This window comes from Aulostomus chinensis, chromosome 7 (genome assembly GCF_037954235.1).
Source record: "Aulostomus chinensis isolate RoL2024-O1b breed Wild chromosome 7, RoL_Achi_v1.0, whole genome shotgun sequence".
NCBI classification, from domain to species: domain Eukaryota; kingdom Metazoa; phylum Chordata; class Actinopteri; order Syngnathiformes; family Aulostomidae; genus Aulostomus; species Aulostomus chinensis.
In genome coordinates, this window is record NC_141326.1 from 21,661,058 (window position 1) to 21,679,710 (window position 18,653).

At 41.8% G+C, this 18,653-nt stretch overlaps 1 protein-coding gene across 1 annotated transcript; it reads right to left on the minus strand.

Annotated features, from left to right (window-relative positions):
* Window positions 1–1,620: 1,620 nt before the first annotated feature.
* LOC147259048 (disintegrin and metalloproteinase domain-containing protein 10-like) lies at window positions 1,621–18,441 on the minus strand. The gene is made up of 16 exons (XM_086209238.1): window positions 18,153–18,441; window positions 15,931–16,081; window positions 12,654–12,772; window positions 12,382–12,540; window positions 11,669–11,769; window positions 10,916–11,065; window positions 10,316–10,408; window positions 10,050–10,233; window positions 8,663–8,826; window positions 8,362–8,545; window positions 7,652–7,802; window positions 7,382–7,565; window positions 6,120–6,228; window positions 5,807–6,027; window positions 5,575–5,701; window positions 1,621–4,567 (listed from the first exon to the last, which is right to left on the minus strand). The coding sequence occupies exons 1-16, from the start codon at window positions 18,217–18,219 to the stop codon at window positions 4,356–4,358; spliced, it is 2,376 nt and encodes a 791-aa protein (XP_086065364.1). The 5' UTR covers window positions 18,220–18,441; the 3' UTR covers window positions 1,621–4,355.
* Window positions 18,442–18,653: the final 212 nt, after the last annotated feature.

Here is an 18,653-nt window from a genome sequence, read left to right on the forward strand (position 1 = left end):
TTTCTCTATTCACTGTTTCGGGCACAAAGAGACACCAGCATGGAGGGAAATGTGAGAAAGCAAACAATATCATTGATAACGACAATGCAGACATATTGAAATGCTTTATTTAGAAAATATTGAGCCTACAAGCTCATTTAGTGGGTGAGCGCTCGGTTATGTCAGAACGAGTGACTGCAGTGAAGGATCCATATTGGTAATCAATATCAGGCCACATTCCATTGCATGTGCAAATGCGCACTTCCAGGATCCCACGTACACGTTCCTGTGGTTGTTACATCATCAGACAGGCTCATTAGGAAAATGTCCTCAACGGGATGAGGAAAGCTATCATGTGATAATATTTGAACTACTGCTCAATGAAAACAGAGATGAAGAGTCAGTGGTGGTGACTCACTACTGTAACACCTCTGGTCACAACAGTCACCCACAGCAGCTGCTCCCTCTGCTGCGGCTGCCCTCCTACTGCAGTGTAGGACGCATTCAGGACTCAGCATCCAAGCGTTGACAAAACTGTAAAGACTGTTCACTGAGAAAATGTCACATTTTGCTCATTCCATCCTAAAACATACTCTGTGTACACATCAATTCATCCTCAGATTGTTTTCCTTCAAGGAAAATGCCAACGTTTAGGAAATATGCTTATTTGCCATCCTCCCCAGAGTCAGACAAGAAGATCAATACCCTTCTCTGTATGTGAGAAGTAGTGGGGATACTGGCCCCTAGTTAGCTTAGCACAATGAATAGTAGTGGATGGGCGGGTTAGCACACCCCTGTCGTGCCTGCTCAACTTCCAAGACTTGCACCTCCTCAGTGTATTTGTGTTGAAAGATCACGTTGGGGACTTTGGTATGTCCAGAAGTAATGCTCATTTCTCTCTTACAAAGTCAGCCATGATTAATCGTAGCAGTCGCTCTCCAGTCAAAAACATTTTCTTTGGTTAGACAAAATCCTAAAGAGTGCTGTGTAAAATACATACAAATTAGTTCTGTGTGTCCCATTCTAAAATTACTATGTCTCATAGTTTTAAATTATTTCATTATAAGTGTTGTACACAACTCGAGCTGTGTTAATGCAGACAAAGATGGAGGCGCTTTCCTCTCTTGTTCTAGGGAAGATGGCAAATAAGAGTATTTCACAGAAAGTGACAGGTAAAAAGTAGAAACACAACACTATTGGGATACAGCAACTCTGCTAAAAAACAAATGCAGCCTTTGAGGATTTGAAACAAAACAAACAGCATCGATGATGAATGCAGTTCCTGTGAAAGATGTACACCGCCCTTGTATCCGATGCCCCTGCTGAGAGGTTATTCGTCACTGCTCTGGCTTTTAAAGACACATCTGAAGTCAAGGATGACCCAGAAAAAGACTAATTTGACTGTACATTTTTTGGCAACTGTGGATCTGTTGGAGATAGTAAAGGACTCACCCATCCCAAAGACTGGCATTTGTTAAGCAAGTCTTTACGAGCAATCAGGACTTTGCCGCTTCGGTCAAAATTGTACGCATCTCGTTCTTTATTCTTTCAACCGTGTTTTTTTTTTTTTTGATTGAACAATGTTAAAGTGTCTCTGGAGGTTAAGTAAATAAAACCACTAAACTAACAGAGAAACCCAAAGAGATAACACATTACAGACAGTAAACAGTGGTCTATTTTATTTTGAATGAGTCTTTTAATTAATGCATTTCAAGTACTCCAAAAATTACATCTCTTTGCACAATACAATTTGAAATTTTTTTTTTTTTAGTAAAAATGTTCAAAGTGAACAAAAATTTCCGATACTGTATAAAACACAGTGAACATTAAAATCAGACAGTAGTATTACTTTTTAATCGCGTGTTCTTTCGGCCTACATCACCTACAACATTTGAACTCAATTTGGACATTTCAGTGCACGTTTATCTAAAAACTTTACCAAGACTACGAAATTAAAACCAAAGTAAATTTACAGGCATTTATTCTTCTGCTCGTCTACCCAAACCATGCCACAGGATAACAAAGACCAAAATGAGAATGTAACATTAACTCCATCACACTGAATTGTTTTATCATTTGATGATGGTGGAGAAAAGTATCATAAGCAAACTGCAATTCAACTAGCACATATAAGAACATAAATAACTTAAGGAGGAAAGTTTGTCACATATGAACATCTTTGAACAACTTACTCTGGAATTAGGATACAAAAAATGAACAGATGTATCAAAATGTAATTTTCATTTTCAAATGAAATGCAAATTTTTCGAAGTACTATACAAGTTTACATGTAAATTCTCCAGACTTGTCAGGCGAGTTGCAGCCTAGAAGATGACAATTTTAAAGAGCTCCTCTTTTGTACAGACATGAGAAAAACCTTCGACCAGCCCGATTCATCTGCCGCATGAAATCAATAGAGACATTATTTTTTTATGTCCCCTCCAGAGCACATAACTGATTCTTTCAACTGTCAGAACAGTGTAAGATTACTTGTGATTAGTATTGCATGCATTTAAAAATAATAATAATGCCAGGATAAAATAAAGTCAGAGCACAACAACAACAACAAAAAAGAAATCCTTTCTATGCACGATATATAATGCAAATCTCTGTGCTTCAATGTTAACTTTTGGCCCACTTGCCAAAGCAAAAGATTTTGCATAATATACTGCATCATGTGACCTGATCAGCGAATCCTCTCTGTCATGTAAAATCAGCTGCAGCAAAGGGGAAGAAAACACCTGAGGTCCAACAATACCACAACACATCCTTCACATCACCGAGTGGCTTCAGAAACATTTGCAGGTGCTTCCAGTCGTCCGTGAAACCTGTGCACATAGACGGGCGTGATGAAGCTTAACGGCACGCTGAGGCCAGAACTCATGAGCTCTTAAGGGGATTCAGTCCATGATAAGTGTTTTGAGCAGGAGATAGCAGGTGAACGTGGGAAAAAACAAAAAAAGGAAATCAAACGGCCTGTCTCCTGCGAAACTAGTGGATACACTACTTGAAGTGAAAACAGTGCTGTGTGCCACTACTCCTTCGGTTTAACATTAATAGCTGTCAAAGTAAAGCGTGTTGAAAGACATACAATTATTACAGACCATGGTCAATTAATAGTCACATTTAATCAATGTGTTGCATGCCCACAAAAGTTCTTAGATTCGCTATCTGAAGAATAATAGAATGATTTCATTTTACATATTTTTTTTTGTACATCCCACACGGAGTCACTTTTAAAATTTACTTCCACACTCATGTAAACTAACTCTGCAACATGATTACGCTCTCATTTCTAAACTAAGCCACAGCAGCCTTCATATCTGAACAGAATCATCATAATCATCGTCAGCTTCAGTTAGTGGTTATTCATTCTTCATTTTCAGAGTCAAATTGGTAAAAGACAATAAAAAGGTATAACAAGCTAGGCGACCTTCCCTTTCTATTCCCGTGACCCCGCTGCTCATCTAGCATGCTACACAACAGAACCAAAAGGTGATGTTAGCGAGACAATAAAAAGATGGGGGGAAAAAAAGGGGGGGGGGGCGGGCGGCGGTGGAACCTTGAACAGAGAAGGCCTAAAAAGAAGGATATGGTGACCTTGTTCAAATTCAAAATCTAGCAAGCTAGCAACAGTGAAAGAGATCCACCTGATTGGACGACTGCAAAGAGAACCTGGTGGCATCAACTTCTCAAAAGCAACGTCCACGGAACTCATCACAGCCATCCTTCCTTCATTTATGTGTTAAGAGTCCTGAGAGCACTAACCAAAAAAATAAAAGAAAAAAAGTGAAGAATTACACATTTACAGTAGAAGAAATAGTTTGTTTTCACTTATGATACACTAAATATATACAGTCACATGCAGAAGACTGCACGAGACACCGGAGCATGTGTCTTTTGCCGTTTGACATGTGTAAATCACAAAAGTGCCGCAAATCCCCGCTGAGTGTCTCTCATTCCCTGGCTAGGATGGCGAAAAGAAAAAGCACGGAACAATTCACCGGCAGCCACGGGTGTGTCACTCAAGAAGACGTTGCAATAGAACAAAAACACATCACAGAATGTACTAAAGCTACACATGATTCCTTAACTCCTTGGCACTCCTTAGAAATGAAAAAATAAAGATGGAAAAAAGATGCCAGATCGCACTGAATTGGAAATGGCTGATGGTCGAGTCCACTCCGCGAAGAGCCAATCGAGTTGCTAGACAGTGTTTTCTCTTTTTCATGTGTTTGTTTTGTCTGTAGATGGAGGATATGAGGATGACTAACAACCATGTCAGGCTTTTCTTTGGATGGAGTGACGCTTTAGTTTCCCACTGTAGGCACAAGGAGGAGCCAAGGCATTGGGGGGAGGGGGCGGGGCGCAGGTTCTCAGCGTCTCATCTGGCCCATCTGATAGTTCTCTCTGGGCTGACGGTGGTGCCTCTGGGGCTGCGCCTGCCGCTGAGGCTGCCTCTGGGGTTGCCGTTGACCGCCGTGACCGCCGTGGCCGCCATGGCCGTGCTGGTGGCCGTGTGGGTGCTGAGACTGGTGCTGCACCTGGGAGCTAGCATGCTGCTGCGCTCGCCGCCTCTTCAAAGTGCCTGACAGGGGAAGGACATTAGTTCAGCTCAAATCTCCGCATGAACAATGCTTGTGAATCTTACAGTTTTCATAAAAATTTGAGTAGATCACTTACCTCTTCGGTTTGCTTCAAAATTCAGTTTTTCAATAACAAATTCAGTTTTAGGGAAACTGTTTGGCTTGGACTGGTGTATACAAGAGGCTTCTCAGAATCAAACTGGTTTAAAAATGCAGCAGACAGGTACAATGACAGATTTGACAACTTTTTTAATCTTAAGAATGTATATACCAGACAAGTCAAAACTGCACAATTTCAGAGTGGTGGTTCCAGGATCTCATGGAAACTTTCGTTTACAGATGTTCATGTTTACAGCTACTCGGTACGAATCAAGTTTCTGCTTCAGATGCCATTGTTCCTTTCACACTACAGGATTTCCGATAATGAAGACTCTGATCTCAGAATCAACACGGGAAAATTGAACGCAGAAGCTCCTCAATTATCCTCCAGTGTGAGGTTAGCATTGGATTAAGATCTCAGATGAGAGATGCACTCAGGGTATTCAAAGTGTATGTATTTGAAAACTCTGACTATTGGGAGAGTGATGTTTCAGATGCGTCAGAATACAAGGAGCTTCATGAGGAAGACGTGCAGCTCCATGACCTTTAACAGTCAAATGATGGGTGTGAATAGCAGCTCTGTCCGTGCAGCACTGATATACAGACACATCTCAACAGAACATGCATGTGTTTCATTTTTTTAATTTGAAGTTTTTCTCTCCCCTTGCACCACTCCCTCTAGGCTCCCTCGCTCAAACTAAGCAAGTGCTCCACCGCCTACTACAGTCTCCTCTCCATCCCACGAGGATGTCGACAAAAAAGACACAAATGTCATGTCACCAAACATTCATCGAGTGCGAGTACACAAGGATTCACACCGCTGTATTGTATTGTAACAAGGCTTCACATCTCGGTCAGCTACAGAGGACACCATGGAAGCAGGTCAACAAACTCATGACCTTCAACTCACCTGGAAGAGGCTTGGGAGGGGGGAGTTTTGGGTTACTGCTCGGCGTATGCACACTACAGATCTTAATGAAGCCGGCCATGAGCATGATGAGTGCAATTCCCATCAGTAGCACCGCCCACCAATGGGCCTGAAAGTCGAATAAGGAAGGACCAATTAAACATAATCAGAACGTACAAGATAATCCCATAACATCAAATAACCGTCCACTCAGAATCAAGCAGGTGGTACGTACCACAATCCACTGAGCAATGTTCTCATAGAGCTCAGGGTTGAAGATGGCCTTCTTTAGTCTGGCCAGAGGTCCGTCTGCATCCACCAAGCGACACTTCATGAACACGTCGCAGTAACCCTTGAAGTCATTGCAAGGTGAGCCAGCTGGCAGCGTGGTCACCTTCTTATTGAAGAAACGAGCCAGACGCTCTGAGCCCGTACTGCTGCAGGTGTTGGGATTCACTGTAGACATGGATGAAAGTCCGTAGCTCATTTATAATGAAAAAGATAATATTTCCAATGAAAGAGATATCAGGGAAAGTTAAAGGACTCACTCTTCTCCATGCAACACACATGGCAAAGCTCAGTCTCGTCTTTGCCATCTTGGCTGGCACAGGTGCATGCCTCCAGCCCGTACTTCTCACAGATGGAGCCAGAGCAGCCCTGTGGGGGAGGACCATGAAGACGGGAGAGATCAGACACCAACTGGTATAAATATAAAGCTGCTATAACTAGCGATGGGTACCAGACCTGATAGTATGCAGGCCCTGGGGGATATCTTTGCAAAGGCTAATTTTCAACTCAGTGATGGGGCAAGAACTCTCTGGCAGAGAGAACTAAACTGTCACAAGCCTGGTTACATTTGACTGATGTCACGAGTGTTGAGAGGTAGATGGGAGGTGGAAACCAGCTTCTTTCCCAACATAGCAATCACATTGCAGGAGGAGAGATGCAGTTTTGAACTGGTTAGCTTCTAAGTTCCTCTTTTGTTGCCTCCTCCATCTCACGTAAGCTGTGCTACATTCCGTATACTAGCAGCCCTGAACCCACACTGGCTTTACTAAATGCCACAAACATACATGAATGTTTAAAAGTAACGATTAGCCAGCAGATAGTTAGGACACAAATATGACTGGTCAAAATAAGTCTGAATATCGTCTGCACCTTTACTTCAGTGTGACAGAGGTAATAGTGGATTATCAGTCACTGTCCACTGAAATAAAGAATTGTTTCTTCATTTATTTTATATTTCCATTGTAATAAACATAGCTTATATTTATATTTTTTTTTAAATCATTGCTGTTTCTTTTGTAGAGTGGCCATCTAGCAACCAAAGGGTTGCTGGTTCAATCCTCACTTCCCCCAGTGTCCAAGTATGTTTGAGCAATATACTGAGCCCCTAATTGCCCTGCAACAGATGGGCGACTCATCCAGGGTGAACCCTGCCTCTTGCCCAGTGTCAGCCAGGATAGGCTCAAGCCCCCCCGCGACCCTTCATGGATAAACAGTCTAGAAAATGGATGGATGGATGATGGATAGATGCAGTTTCTTTTGCTGTAAATATGGATTTTCTAATTCAATCATCACATTTTATTCTATATTTGCGGTTTGTTGTATAATCACGACATAGAAATGTTAATTCCTATGCAGTATTTGATAAAATAAAGCTATTATGTTGAGTTTTTCCTTGGAAAAAAAACAACTCTGTACTGGATCCATAAGTGGTATCAGTTAGAGTAGAAAAACAATTTAAATGGTACACCTACTTAGTAATAACATCTATTTCCTGCAGTCTTGAAGTGTTTTTTCTACTCACCCCATTGAGGCAGACTTGAGTTTCTCCGTGGCAGGCGGTGAAGTTGGCCTTGGGCTCTGATGAGGGGCACTGGGCGCTAACTCCATTACACATACCCTGGTGAGCACACTCTGACTCCTCCCTGCACTTTTCATTACGACCCTTGTAGGTGCACTCAGCAGTACAACAAGGGCCCTGACTGGGACTGGAGGGAAACACTCGTGTTCAGTCAAAATGATCCCAAACGATGCTTAATCAAAAATAGAGAAATGGCAAGACGAACAAATCTACCTGCAGACTTTGTCGGGTTTTAATTTGCACTTCTTATTATCGGGCTGGTTGGCGTCATAGCAGCACTGGTCCCTGCACTGGTCACTGTAACCACAGTCACACTCCTCGCCAGGCTCCACCAGGGCGTTACCACAGATGGGCTGGCCAGATTCTGTTCGAGGCAGCAAAGACACAGAAAAATCTTTGTAAAAGTAGATCAACTACAGGAGAGTAGAGGGTTCACATGTATAAGAAAATCAAGACTTTAGAAGACAATGAGTCCTTGCAAAAATCACGAAAAAAAAGATCCATATGAGAAGCTAATCCACCAGCACGAGACAACGGGATCATCAGTTGATTGGTAGAAATATGAGGACTATCAGGTGCAGCAGGAATCTCTGAAGCCAACACTAATAGCTGACACTTTCCCATTGATGCATGAGATAACAAAGCACAACTCCACCACGGGCTGCCAAGTGATGTCAGTAAAAATAGTACTGGATTTCAGCCAACAGAGCTTGTACCAGCCAACATGTTGGTTGGTGCAGCTCTGTTGGCCAAATAGATTCTCATTGGGGCAATGAGGTTAAAAAAAAAAAAAAAATCACCCACACTCATCAGTGTTTCGAGGGCAGAATCTGGAAATGTTGTTTATGGATTTGCATGTCTGAAACTCTGCTTTGTGTGGACGGTGTGACTGAAAGTCTGACATAAGAGGAAAAAAAACGTACCGACAAAACAGTTGCTTCTCTTTTTCTCCAGCACTTGGCTGATGTTGCGCACGCTACAGACGGAGAATTTATTATTGTTAAGCTTGTCTCCTGAAGTGGCTCTTGCATACATGATATAATTGCCCTTCTCCTTCTTGTCTTGGCTCTTTGATTCTCCTGGGGTGCACTCAGACCCAGAGTCATGCTGAGAGCAAGAAGGGAAAAAAAAAGCACAGGTTCAAAGAGGAGAACAGGACATGGAGTACAAGCTTAATAAATTCCATCTCTCCATGCATAAATGTGTCCCGTTTTAGTTACTCACTGGAGAGCCAAAGTTGTGTCCTACTTCATGTGCAAAAGTGATATGGGAGACCTTTGGAGGTACATGGGATGCGTAGTTCTGTACAGTGATTATACCAGTGTTGAGAGACTTCTTTTTCCCGTCAGAGTAAAGCTTGCTTTTTTCACAGATTCCTCCAGAGCTTCCTGAGAATGACAAGCACAGGTTTGCACAAACCATCCTCCAGGCCACAGCTTAAACTTTAAAGGTGAAGTCAAATAAATATGTTTATAACCCATCAATCCATCCATTTTGTATGGATTGATGGGTTATAAATCATCTGTCACAGAGCCATCAGGAGCATTTAGGGGCTCAGTATCTCGCTCAAGGACACTTCGACATGGTCACCAGGGGAAGTGAGGATCGAACCAGCAACCCTTCAGTTGCTAGACGGCCACGCTACCTCAAAGCCATGCTACCCCCTAACCTGATAAGGAAATTTTACAGCTTTGATTTCTTAGTTAAAACAATCTTAACATATGCTGTTGGCAAATGACTGACATGTGGGGAGGAAGGAGGGATAGAAGCTGTTATAAAAAGGGATGACCAACGCCATGTAAAGTCAGAGTCAAGGACACCATCATACTGAGGATTACGTGAAGGACTTTTGTTGAAAAGAATCTAAAATTTATGGATCTGCAAAGGACTATAAGTCACCCCCACTGGTGTATACTGGGGATCTCAGCACTCATCAAGGTTGGGAAGTGAGATTAGCATCATGCCAAATGCGTATAAGGCATGTAAGAGATATTCAGGGAAACTCAATAATCCCACAAGGCTACCACAGGGTTTTAGCAAGGGTGACCAAAAACAACAGAAATCAGGCCTGGATTAGACTGGCAACATGTAGCGTTTCATAGGCAAAAACATGTAACACCCATGAAAATACCCTGGTAGATAAAATAAAAGTATTTCAACAAAGCAACATCAAATTCAGAATCTTAGAAAATATTCTACTTTACAACAGAGTTCTACCAATACAAAGCATCGTGACTGAACCATTTGGTAATTAATTAAGGCCAAACACCGCGGGACTTATATTAGTTTGATGCTGTGGTTGGTTTTTACAACATTCTGGTCAATCACCAGTTACAGTTTCTTGTCATAGCTGAAATGCAGTGAAGCTGTAGCTATTTCTGGATGGAGCCAATGGTTAAATATACACCCACCCACTAATTTGGTAGCTACACCTAAAACATACAAATGCTGTAAAATAAATCCTTCCGTCAAGATGATAAGAATATTCACTTTAATCTGTATGAGAGGTTTAGAACTATGTCAACAGTCATTTTAGAGGCAATAATCTGATGCTGCGTCTATGGCGTTGCACAGTTTGATCACTGATGACGCATGGACTGTCCTGCAGTACCTGAGGGAGCTCCCACCCACGCCAAACCCAACACGCCATCATCAAAGTCTCTGTCAGTGAAAACGTAAGCCAAACAGTAGTCATCATGGTTCTGCTCAGAGTTCAGCTCCAGGAACTTCTCCACTCCGATGTTGGCAAAGCGGAACGGGTTTGACCTGTCCCTCTCGTCAGTGGTGGTGTTGATCTGTGGGGGAGGGTGATGACGATGAGTTCGGATGGAAGACAAATGCCGGATCATTTAAATACGACATCAGTACGAAACTCACTCTGATCCTTTTAACCATGAAGCTGATGTTGCGGATCCCCATGAAGTCTGTGCCCTGATAGATGGCGTTGATGGCCTTGACGTGACTGGAGATCTGACAGAGGAAGAACACAATAGCGCAGTTTTGGGTTTAACCGCTGATCCCATAAAACAACAATCAAGTGAACAAACCAATATGCTAGCAAGGCAGCACAAGAATATGCACAGCAGAAAGGACGTCATAGTGAGTTCTCATCAATTCTGGAGTAATATTTATAGTGATGAGGCACTTTTCATTTCTGTTGTGTTAGTCCTAAAATTTGCTGAATAAGAAGTGTTCAAGCTATAAATGGAAGCAGCATGATAAGGTAATGAGCATCTGTTCTGCTTTGAATGTTGGGAACTTTTCTGGTTGCCATAACTGAAAAATGTCAAGACTTTCTACTCGTCATCGTCACTTTAAACCCAGCCGTCCAATCACAGTGGAGGTGAGGAGTGGGACAAATTCCAAGACTCTAGCTTGTTTTGATATTTGGCTAATCTCTGGTTGGTGCTCTCTAATTCTCCCTGTATTAAAACTACCACTGTTGCATGAATATCCACTGAATTGTGCCAAACCTACCTGAGCAATGACAGCGTCTCTGGTCTTGTAATATTTGTAGAAGAGGTGGTCAGTCTGAATGTACAGCATGCAAGTATTTTTCTCAGCCTGGGCCATCCTCTTCTTCCTCAGCAGCACGGGGTCATTAAGGCCAGCCCCAGTGTGGAGCTCCTGATGTGAGCAGCACAGGAAATGTAGAGCAGGAAATGGACAGTTAAATTAAACATATATATAGCATTTGCAACCAAACAGTAGCTAAATAAATAATGGCCGGTATTTTTAGGCTGTGTTTTTCTCAGCTGCAGTGAGTTCATGTCGTGCAGCTGCTGAAAAAGGACTCAACTGTACATGTAAGATACAAGAAATGAGAATTCACACTAGAGATCACATTCAAATGGTTTGTTTACATATGGGGAAGAGGTTTTATTCCATTTTTAACTCAAAGAGGCACGAGTGTCATTTTATTTCAGGCTAAAATGGGACATTATCCTCAATTCAATTACATGCTGAAAGGAAATATGATGTTTAACTTCTTAAATACCAAAGCAGATTTATTCAATGTGTCATTTATTAGTAAAATACATCTAAATAACAGGCTTACAAAAGCAAAGTAGCATAGTATAACATGAACCGCATTTAAACGTATTCATTGAGCCCTGGTAAGATATTCACACCAGTAAATGTAACTCGGAGGCATCTATGAGTTGCTCTGGCTGAGGAGATTTCCTATAAAACTCTGACTGAGATTTGACTGTGAAGTGAGGGAGAGTTCACCTTGGGTGGCTCCTCTATGGCAGAAGCTTGGTACTTCTTCATCCTCTCAAACACCGAGCTATCAGCACAGCCTCCCTCTGGGCCGTACTTGTGAGGGTAGTCTGAGGGAGGGAGGGAGGAGGAGGGGGGAGACAGAGAGAGAGAGAGAGACAGACAGACAGACAGACAGACAGACAGACAGAGAGCAGCCGAGACAACACTGTTAGGATTACGGGAGACAATGTTAGCTACTTAACCCCCTGAGTCACACTAATTCTGATGCTATTCATGATCAACTAATGGAGGTGCTTACACGCCACTTGAGCCTAGCTTTCCAGCGTGAGCTCTTACTTTCCCCTGTCACTCTCATTAGCCATTCCTCTCACATTTGTGTTTTCCTTGCCCAACAGCAACACGCTATATGTACACAGGCTACTATGAAATTACAGGGTGGCGAAGTGTGTTTGATGCTCACTTTCTATACCAATGTTGTACAGACTGCTTAAATGAACCGGTAGCCTGAGAGAAAGATCGTGTTACTCAGCTAATGAGCACCCTGGGTGTCTCTGCTCCTTCAGGGTGCGATCACACCAGTCTGTCTGCATCAGCTCAGCTGGCTTAACCTTACACGTTTCCCGACTGCACATTTACATACGCATGTGTTACATTACACAAGTTGGATAATTACACAGCCTGTGTAAGTATGTGTGTAGCTGATATTGCCAGAGACTTACGTATGTCGTCTTCGTGGTAGATGACGGAATGAAAAGGCACGTTTTTGCCCTCCAGGTATCTCTCAGCAGGCTCCACATAGTAGTTGCCATGGTAGCTCTGAATGAAGCCCTCAAACTTACCATCCACAATAGAGCCATGAGCCAGGGTACCTTTCTCACCTAAGAATCCAAGTTACAGATTCCTCATGTTACAGGATGCTTGAAATTCAAGTCTCACCAGACCAGTTAAACAAATGCCTTGTACTGCATTTACATAAGAGGCTCTGTCTCACCATAGATTTCACCAGTGTAGATATGAGAGGTATCATATGGAAATTCTTCTCCTGAAACATCCAGCTTCAAATCTTGAGCAAACAAGGTAGTGTCTCGCTTCATTCGCAAATTAAAATGCCTGCAATAAAAGAAAAGAAAGAGCATCTCTCTGTTAGGATATAAAACTGCTGCATGCCACAGAGTGGGTGTTCTGATAGATATGGGTATGGATCCGAATTTGGCCTCAATTTGAGAGATGGGCAATATCCAATGGTCTTTTTAAGGAGAAGAAAAAATGCAAATGAAAGGAAAACAAAAGGGTGCGAGTAAAGGCAAGTTTTGGTAGAGACAAAGAAATCTGAGCTGGTTTCTTCTGTAGAAGTGAATCTTTATTTTGTGAGAGATGTGTTGTTCAAACATATGGCCGGGGGAACAACATTATTACAGTAAACCTTGGGTCTCAAGTCACACCTACACAGAGCCCCTTTTGTTTGTGTGTAAGCTGCTGTTCTGTGGGTCAGCAGCTAAACTACCTGCAATTTAGAGTTGAAAAATGTGTTCAAACTTGACACGACAGAACAGATCTCTTGTTGTGTGCATGCAGACTGAAGTCATAACTGACAACAACTAAACTGGTCAAGTACACCAACACTAGCTGATCAAATTATTTACACCCCAAACAGGCAGTAATGCACAGAATATTTCAGCTGTATTCAGATAGCTCAAATAAAGGGAAGGCAGGGTGGGTATCTGTGCAGCAAACTGAATGTTAAGAATGCAGGATGTGTGTGTGTGTGTGGCTTTGTCAGGATTTCAAAAGGAAAAAGAAGCTGACACATCGCTGCTTCTCAAGGAAACAGACGTCTTCCTCACATGTTTGTTTGCATGGTTCTTATCAGTCTCTTGCCTATTAAACAGCATCTGAGTTCGGGAACAGCAGGCTCTGCTACAGGCAGGATGATAAACACTCTTTGCCAAGCTCCCAGCCAGATGGTCTTGACTTTGTCATGGAGAGTAGAGACATTTTCGAGCAAACCAGCCTCTTCAAAATACTGGACAAGCAGCAACCATAGCCAGGACTATTTGTATCCACCTTTGAGGGGGTTCCCACTCAGGTATCACGTGAACGCTGTGAACATCTCCATTACTGTAGCCAAGGCTTGATGCATTGCCCACGATAAGACACATTACAGGCACATATGAAGCAACTACCACTGTGACACTATACAAATAGCACCTCGATAAGGTAAAGACAGCTTCTATTTCTTCTGTTCCTCTTACGTAGTTATCAAACCATTAGTTAGTGTCATTTTTACACACATCACACCTCTATGTCTCTGATGCTGCGACTCAGTATGAATCTCATTTATGCGGTTTCTCTGAGACTACTATCCATCGTGTCTTTTCAGAAGTTCTTTGTAGTGTCTCTGGAAAAAAGATAAGAATCCAACTCATCAAGATACACCTCAGCCTCCCTCCACAGAAGCCCAAAGCTTTGTTTACACTCATGCAAGGCTGGGCTGAAGGAATGACAAGAGACTTGACAAGAACTGGCTGCTGTGAGCAATGGACACGAGAGAGAGTGTACTAGGGAAATTGCTTGGAGATGACGAGTCAGTGTGAAAGTTTGGTTCACATTTCTAAACAATACCGGCAGAAACCCTATAGTAGTGTTTGGATATAAAGGAAATCAAATCTTCCTGGAACAAACATTTGACTCAGGGTTCAACCCAAATTGTATCTGTATCCCGTGCACATTTGTCAAGCAAATTGTGCTTTCAACTTTCATCCTAGTGCACAGGTGTAATTAGAGGGTGACAAGGGAGTCACAGCTGTCCCTTTCTGCTCTCACTAAAATATTCCTGTCTTGTCCCAATCCCACGAGACACTTTTTAAAAAATCCTGCTCAATCCCCATAGAACGGATTGTACTTGCAGCTGCAACTGACAGAGACGGGTTTAAAGAGCAGGTTAGCCAGTACTGGTGCTGAGCAGTATAACAATATTACCCCATTGAGGAATAATTAGTAATAAAACTTCTGTAATCATAATAACAGTAATTATTATTATTATTGTTATGATTACAAATCTGATAAAGCAACTCCCCATGCATTTATTTTCAGCCTCCTAATGATCTGAAATCAAACTACATTGAATTAATTTGCATTATCATTGCATTTGCTCATCACCGAGTAGTTCACTACATCAGACATTCACAGCTGGAAGTAATCCCATTACTTTTAATATTCTTGGATGTTGGAGGACAACATCATCAAATGTAAGTTGTGTCTAGGTATTTATACTATGACTCTTTCCACTGCAAAAAACAAAGGGAAAAAAAAAATCTTCAGACACACTCTGACAGCACCAAATCATTAAGCTTGTGGAGAGCGTAGCAGGTGTGCTTTCCATCTTTCCTATAACGTTTATTGATTCATACGCTGCAGAGAAAGGCTACTAGTATGAAGCATTAGCTGCCATTCATACAGGTTGAGGTGCAAACTTCCTAACGAAATGAGGCAATTCCCTATTCTGTGAGGCGTAAAGTCAAAGTAATAAGAGTATTGAAATACTTTTGGTTGAGATTAATAGATAATATCATTACTTTCATGAGTCATATATTACATCTTCGGAGCACAACACTGCTGGATTGTGCATGGAGTCACACTTCATGTCCACACCTCGTATGAGCCTATTTACAGATGAGTCAGTTGTTAGTGTGTTTGGGAGCGAGCAGCTGAATCAATGCACTGTGTGTGCAGCTCTTCAACAAAACAACACCTACCAATTTCCAATGCAAACAAAAATAGACAATCAATATGTGATGGGGCGACACAAACAGAATGCTTATGAAACACTTTGGTGGCATTTGGCAGCATAAAATGAAACAGACCAATGTTTTTATGGTTTGTGCCCCGCCCGTTCCAGAGGAGCTTTAATCCTGTCCCGTCCTGATCACATGATTAATAGTGAAAGAGACTTATTTCCCCCAGGAATCCCCACAAACTGTAGCCTGCAATGTGAATGAGTGAACGTTACCATCCCTATCAATCAGCGGTTAACTCATTCATGAATTCCCACTTTACCCAACTTGGATGCATTTAGATTGTTGCAGGAAATCTGACAAACCCATGCAACCAAACAGAAACCATGAAACAAACACACACACACACACGCACACACACACGCGCGCGCGCGCGACTAATCCCCTGTGAGCTCTGGACCAGGTCTGAAGGGGTAAAGCCTTCAATCATAAAGATGAATATGTATCTATAAAAAAAAAAAAAAGTTGACTGACCTTCCATGGGCGTGAAAGTCTAAATGAAGAAACGCGTCTTCATTATTAAGTGCCCTCTTGGCCCTCTGGTGCTTGCTGTGAATGAGCTCTGTGTCGTAAGAAAGGCCTTCATAGTGACGGATGTACTTGTTGAGGGGATTCCTATAGTGACCTGTGTGGAGAGAACAGAGGAAGTGCTATTAATGAGACCTTTAACTCATATCCTCATAGATAAATAGGAAATGACAAAATCGACACCACAGCTCTAATTTCACAATAAGTTATGCATTCATCATATGAAACCACTCGTACAAACAATGTGTTAAAGAACGTATTCCTAGATGGCATTGGACAATGTGTGCTTATACAGAAAATATCATAACATGTTCATTTCTTGCACTGACAGCCAAGACTGACGTGTCTTTCTACCAACGTGTGCTGTTGTCACACCAACTATCAATATGAGAACATTTTTTAAAAATTTATTTTAATTGTATTTTGAACAAGGGATAGTTTCATATAAAAGTCTTTTGATTGACCGTATAATAACAATGTTACGGAGTAAAAACCGAGGTATTTATTTTTTTATCATACAGCTGAATAAATCGGCAGATTGATAACAGACTGGATTCAAATGTTTAAAAAAAAAATTCAATGTGGTCTGCATTTCTAAATTCTGCTGAATCTATTTAAGACAAATGGATGCCAGTTTCAGAGCTGTGCTCAACAACAGCCCCCAGCGTCACAGCATAATTATTTCTCCACCAGATGAGTGGGTGGTGGGCATGAAGGGAAAAGATTCTCCAGCACCTCCACCCATTCACCCACTGCTTCACACTCAAAAGCAGCCTGCCTGACTAGCATTTCAATAAAACATAGACAAACAAGACAACTTTCACTGAGACTTAAATGACCAAAACTAAGTTCCTGTATTTTTAAATCCATTCAGCATTTTGGTGTATTTGTAACATCACATTGCAGCCATGAAACATTCAGGCCAGCGCGAAGTATTTTCAGTAAAAGGCAGTATGTAATTTGTACTCTCTGACAGGTAATTATGGCTGACAACTAAGTGGGCAATAAATTACAGCATTCAGTGTAACAAAGATGGGCAAGAAGACCAAGCTTCTGCTAGTTTTCTGCTCATGTGCGTTATGAAATATTTAAGGGTTAACATTAAATTTTTCATTAAGAGGTGAATTCCACAACTCTACCTTAATTTGTCAGATAGTAAACCTTCAATGAATGTGCTACACATCAACGCGCAGCTAACGCACAGTTACTACACTTTTACGACCGACTGGTTTCAAAGGTGCCACGCTGTTTATTTAATCATTGGTGAGGAAATGAGACATCTTCTAAGTTAAATGTTGACACAGAATTTCACAGTAACGCCTTCAACTTCAACGACTACTACAAATGTATGAGGCAAAAACATCCAACTCTGCAAGACTGGCTTCTTGTTACCAGCCACATTAACTACACTTCGTTCCATGCTACCGTTAGCCCGTTAGGTCATTTTATCCTAAACCTAAGCAAATGTGTATTGCAGTTGTGCGAACCCGTACAACTTTAAACCTGTACAAGACGGCATTTTGCTTAGATGTTTTGTGTCCGAAAACAAAAACAAAGCAACAACCACTTTTATAAAAAATCATCAAAAAGTTATAGTTGCGAAGGGATTACCAGGTTAGCTTAAGGACATCATTACAGCCCAGCGTTGGCTAGTGACAGCATAGAGAGAATTCACATCTGATAACTTTTGTTATGTCGCGTAATCTTAAAAAGCAGTCGCTGGTAAGGTTACGCTACTGACAACATGATGTCAGTGTCATAACTTTATTTCACAAAATCGTTCCGGGTAGCGGCACAGCCTTAGCTAGCACAAAGCTAACGGTCCATACCGAGTCGGCATCTCCATCTTCTCATAACAATGGATGTCGGTGCTATTCGCACGACAACAAAACTGACTTAGCCCCTTCAATAAAAACGATGACAACACACAGAAACACACGGACAACATCGGTTTATTTCAATAAACCGCGTAAATCCAAGTCAGCTCCCCCGCTATGCATCGTTTCTAAGCGAGAAGTAATACGGCAAAAAGGGTGCAGTCCTCTTCATAACAAGCAGGCCCTGCTGATCCCTAACGTTAGCTAACAAGCTAGCAGCCTTTCTGCTCTCAGCCGCTGTTTCACACATAACACCACTTGCAACATATTCCCTCTGAATGCACAACTCACCTTGGGTGTAGTTTAGTAAGTACACGAAGAGGAAAAGTTTAAGAAGAAGCATATCTGCTAAATCCATTATAAAAGCATTGATGCCGTTTGCACTTTATTGTCCTACTTAGATAGGCGCAGACGCCCTGTGTGTGTGTTTATTGCAGCTTCCTCTCATCGCCTCCTCTCCAGCGCCGTGACGTCAGACGCAGGCCAGTTGGCGTCCCCTTCCCCCAAATGCATCCATGATCCAGGCCATCGTACATGACTTACTATACATAGGTGCGATGTGGTGTGCTAGTGTCTTCGCTGTTGTCTTTGTGTTGTGAACCAATAAAATTGAAATGCTTTGAATGATGAAACTAAGTATGCTCATTTACATCCTGTCAAAATGAATTTCGTCTAATTTGTCATTCTGAGATTAAAGCATGAGGGAGCCCAGACTTCAAACTCAGCACTTGGCACACATAAATTTCTTGCTTTTAGGATACATTAACTGAATCTATTATAAGTTTACTACTT

What these genes read in the sequence shown, in the direction of transcription:
- LOC147259048 (XM_086209238.1), bottom strand. Translation starts at nt 18,219, where the DNA reads ATGGATTTAGCAGATATGCTTCTTCTTAAACTTTTCCTCTTCGTGTAC. An exon ending in CTACCACGAAGACGACATAC is followed by an intron (nt 11,770 to 12,381) that starts GTAAGTCTCTGG and finishes TCCCTCCCTCAG; the next exon opens with ACTACCCTCACAAGTACGGC. An exon ending in CCCTCCCAAGCCTCTTCCAG is followed by an intron (nt 4,568 to 5,574) that starts GTGAGTTGAAGG and finishes TTCCCCTGTCAG; the next exon opens with GCACTTTGAAGAGGCGGCGA.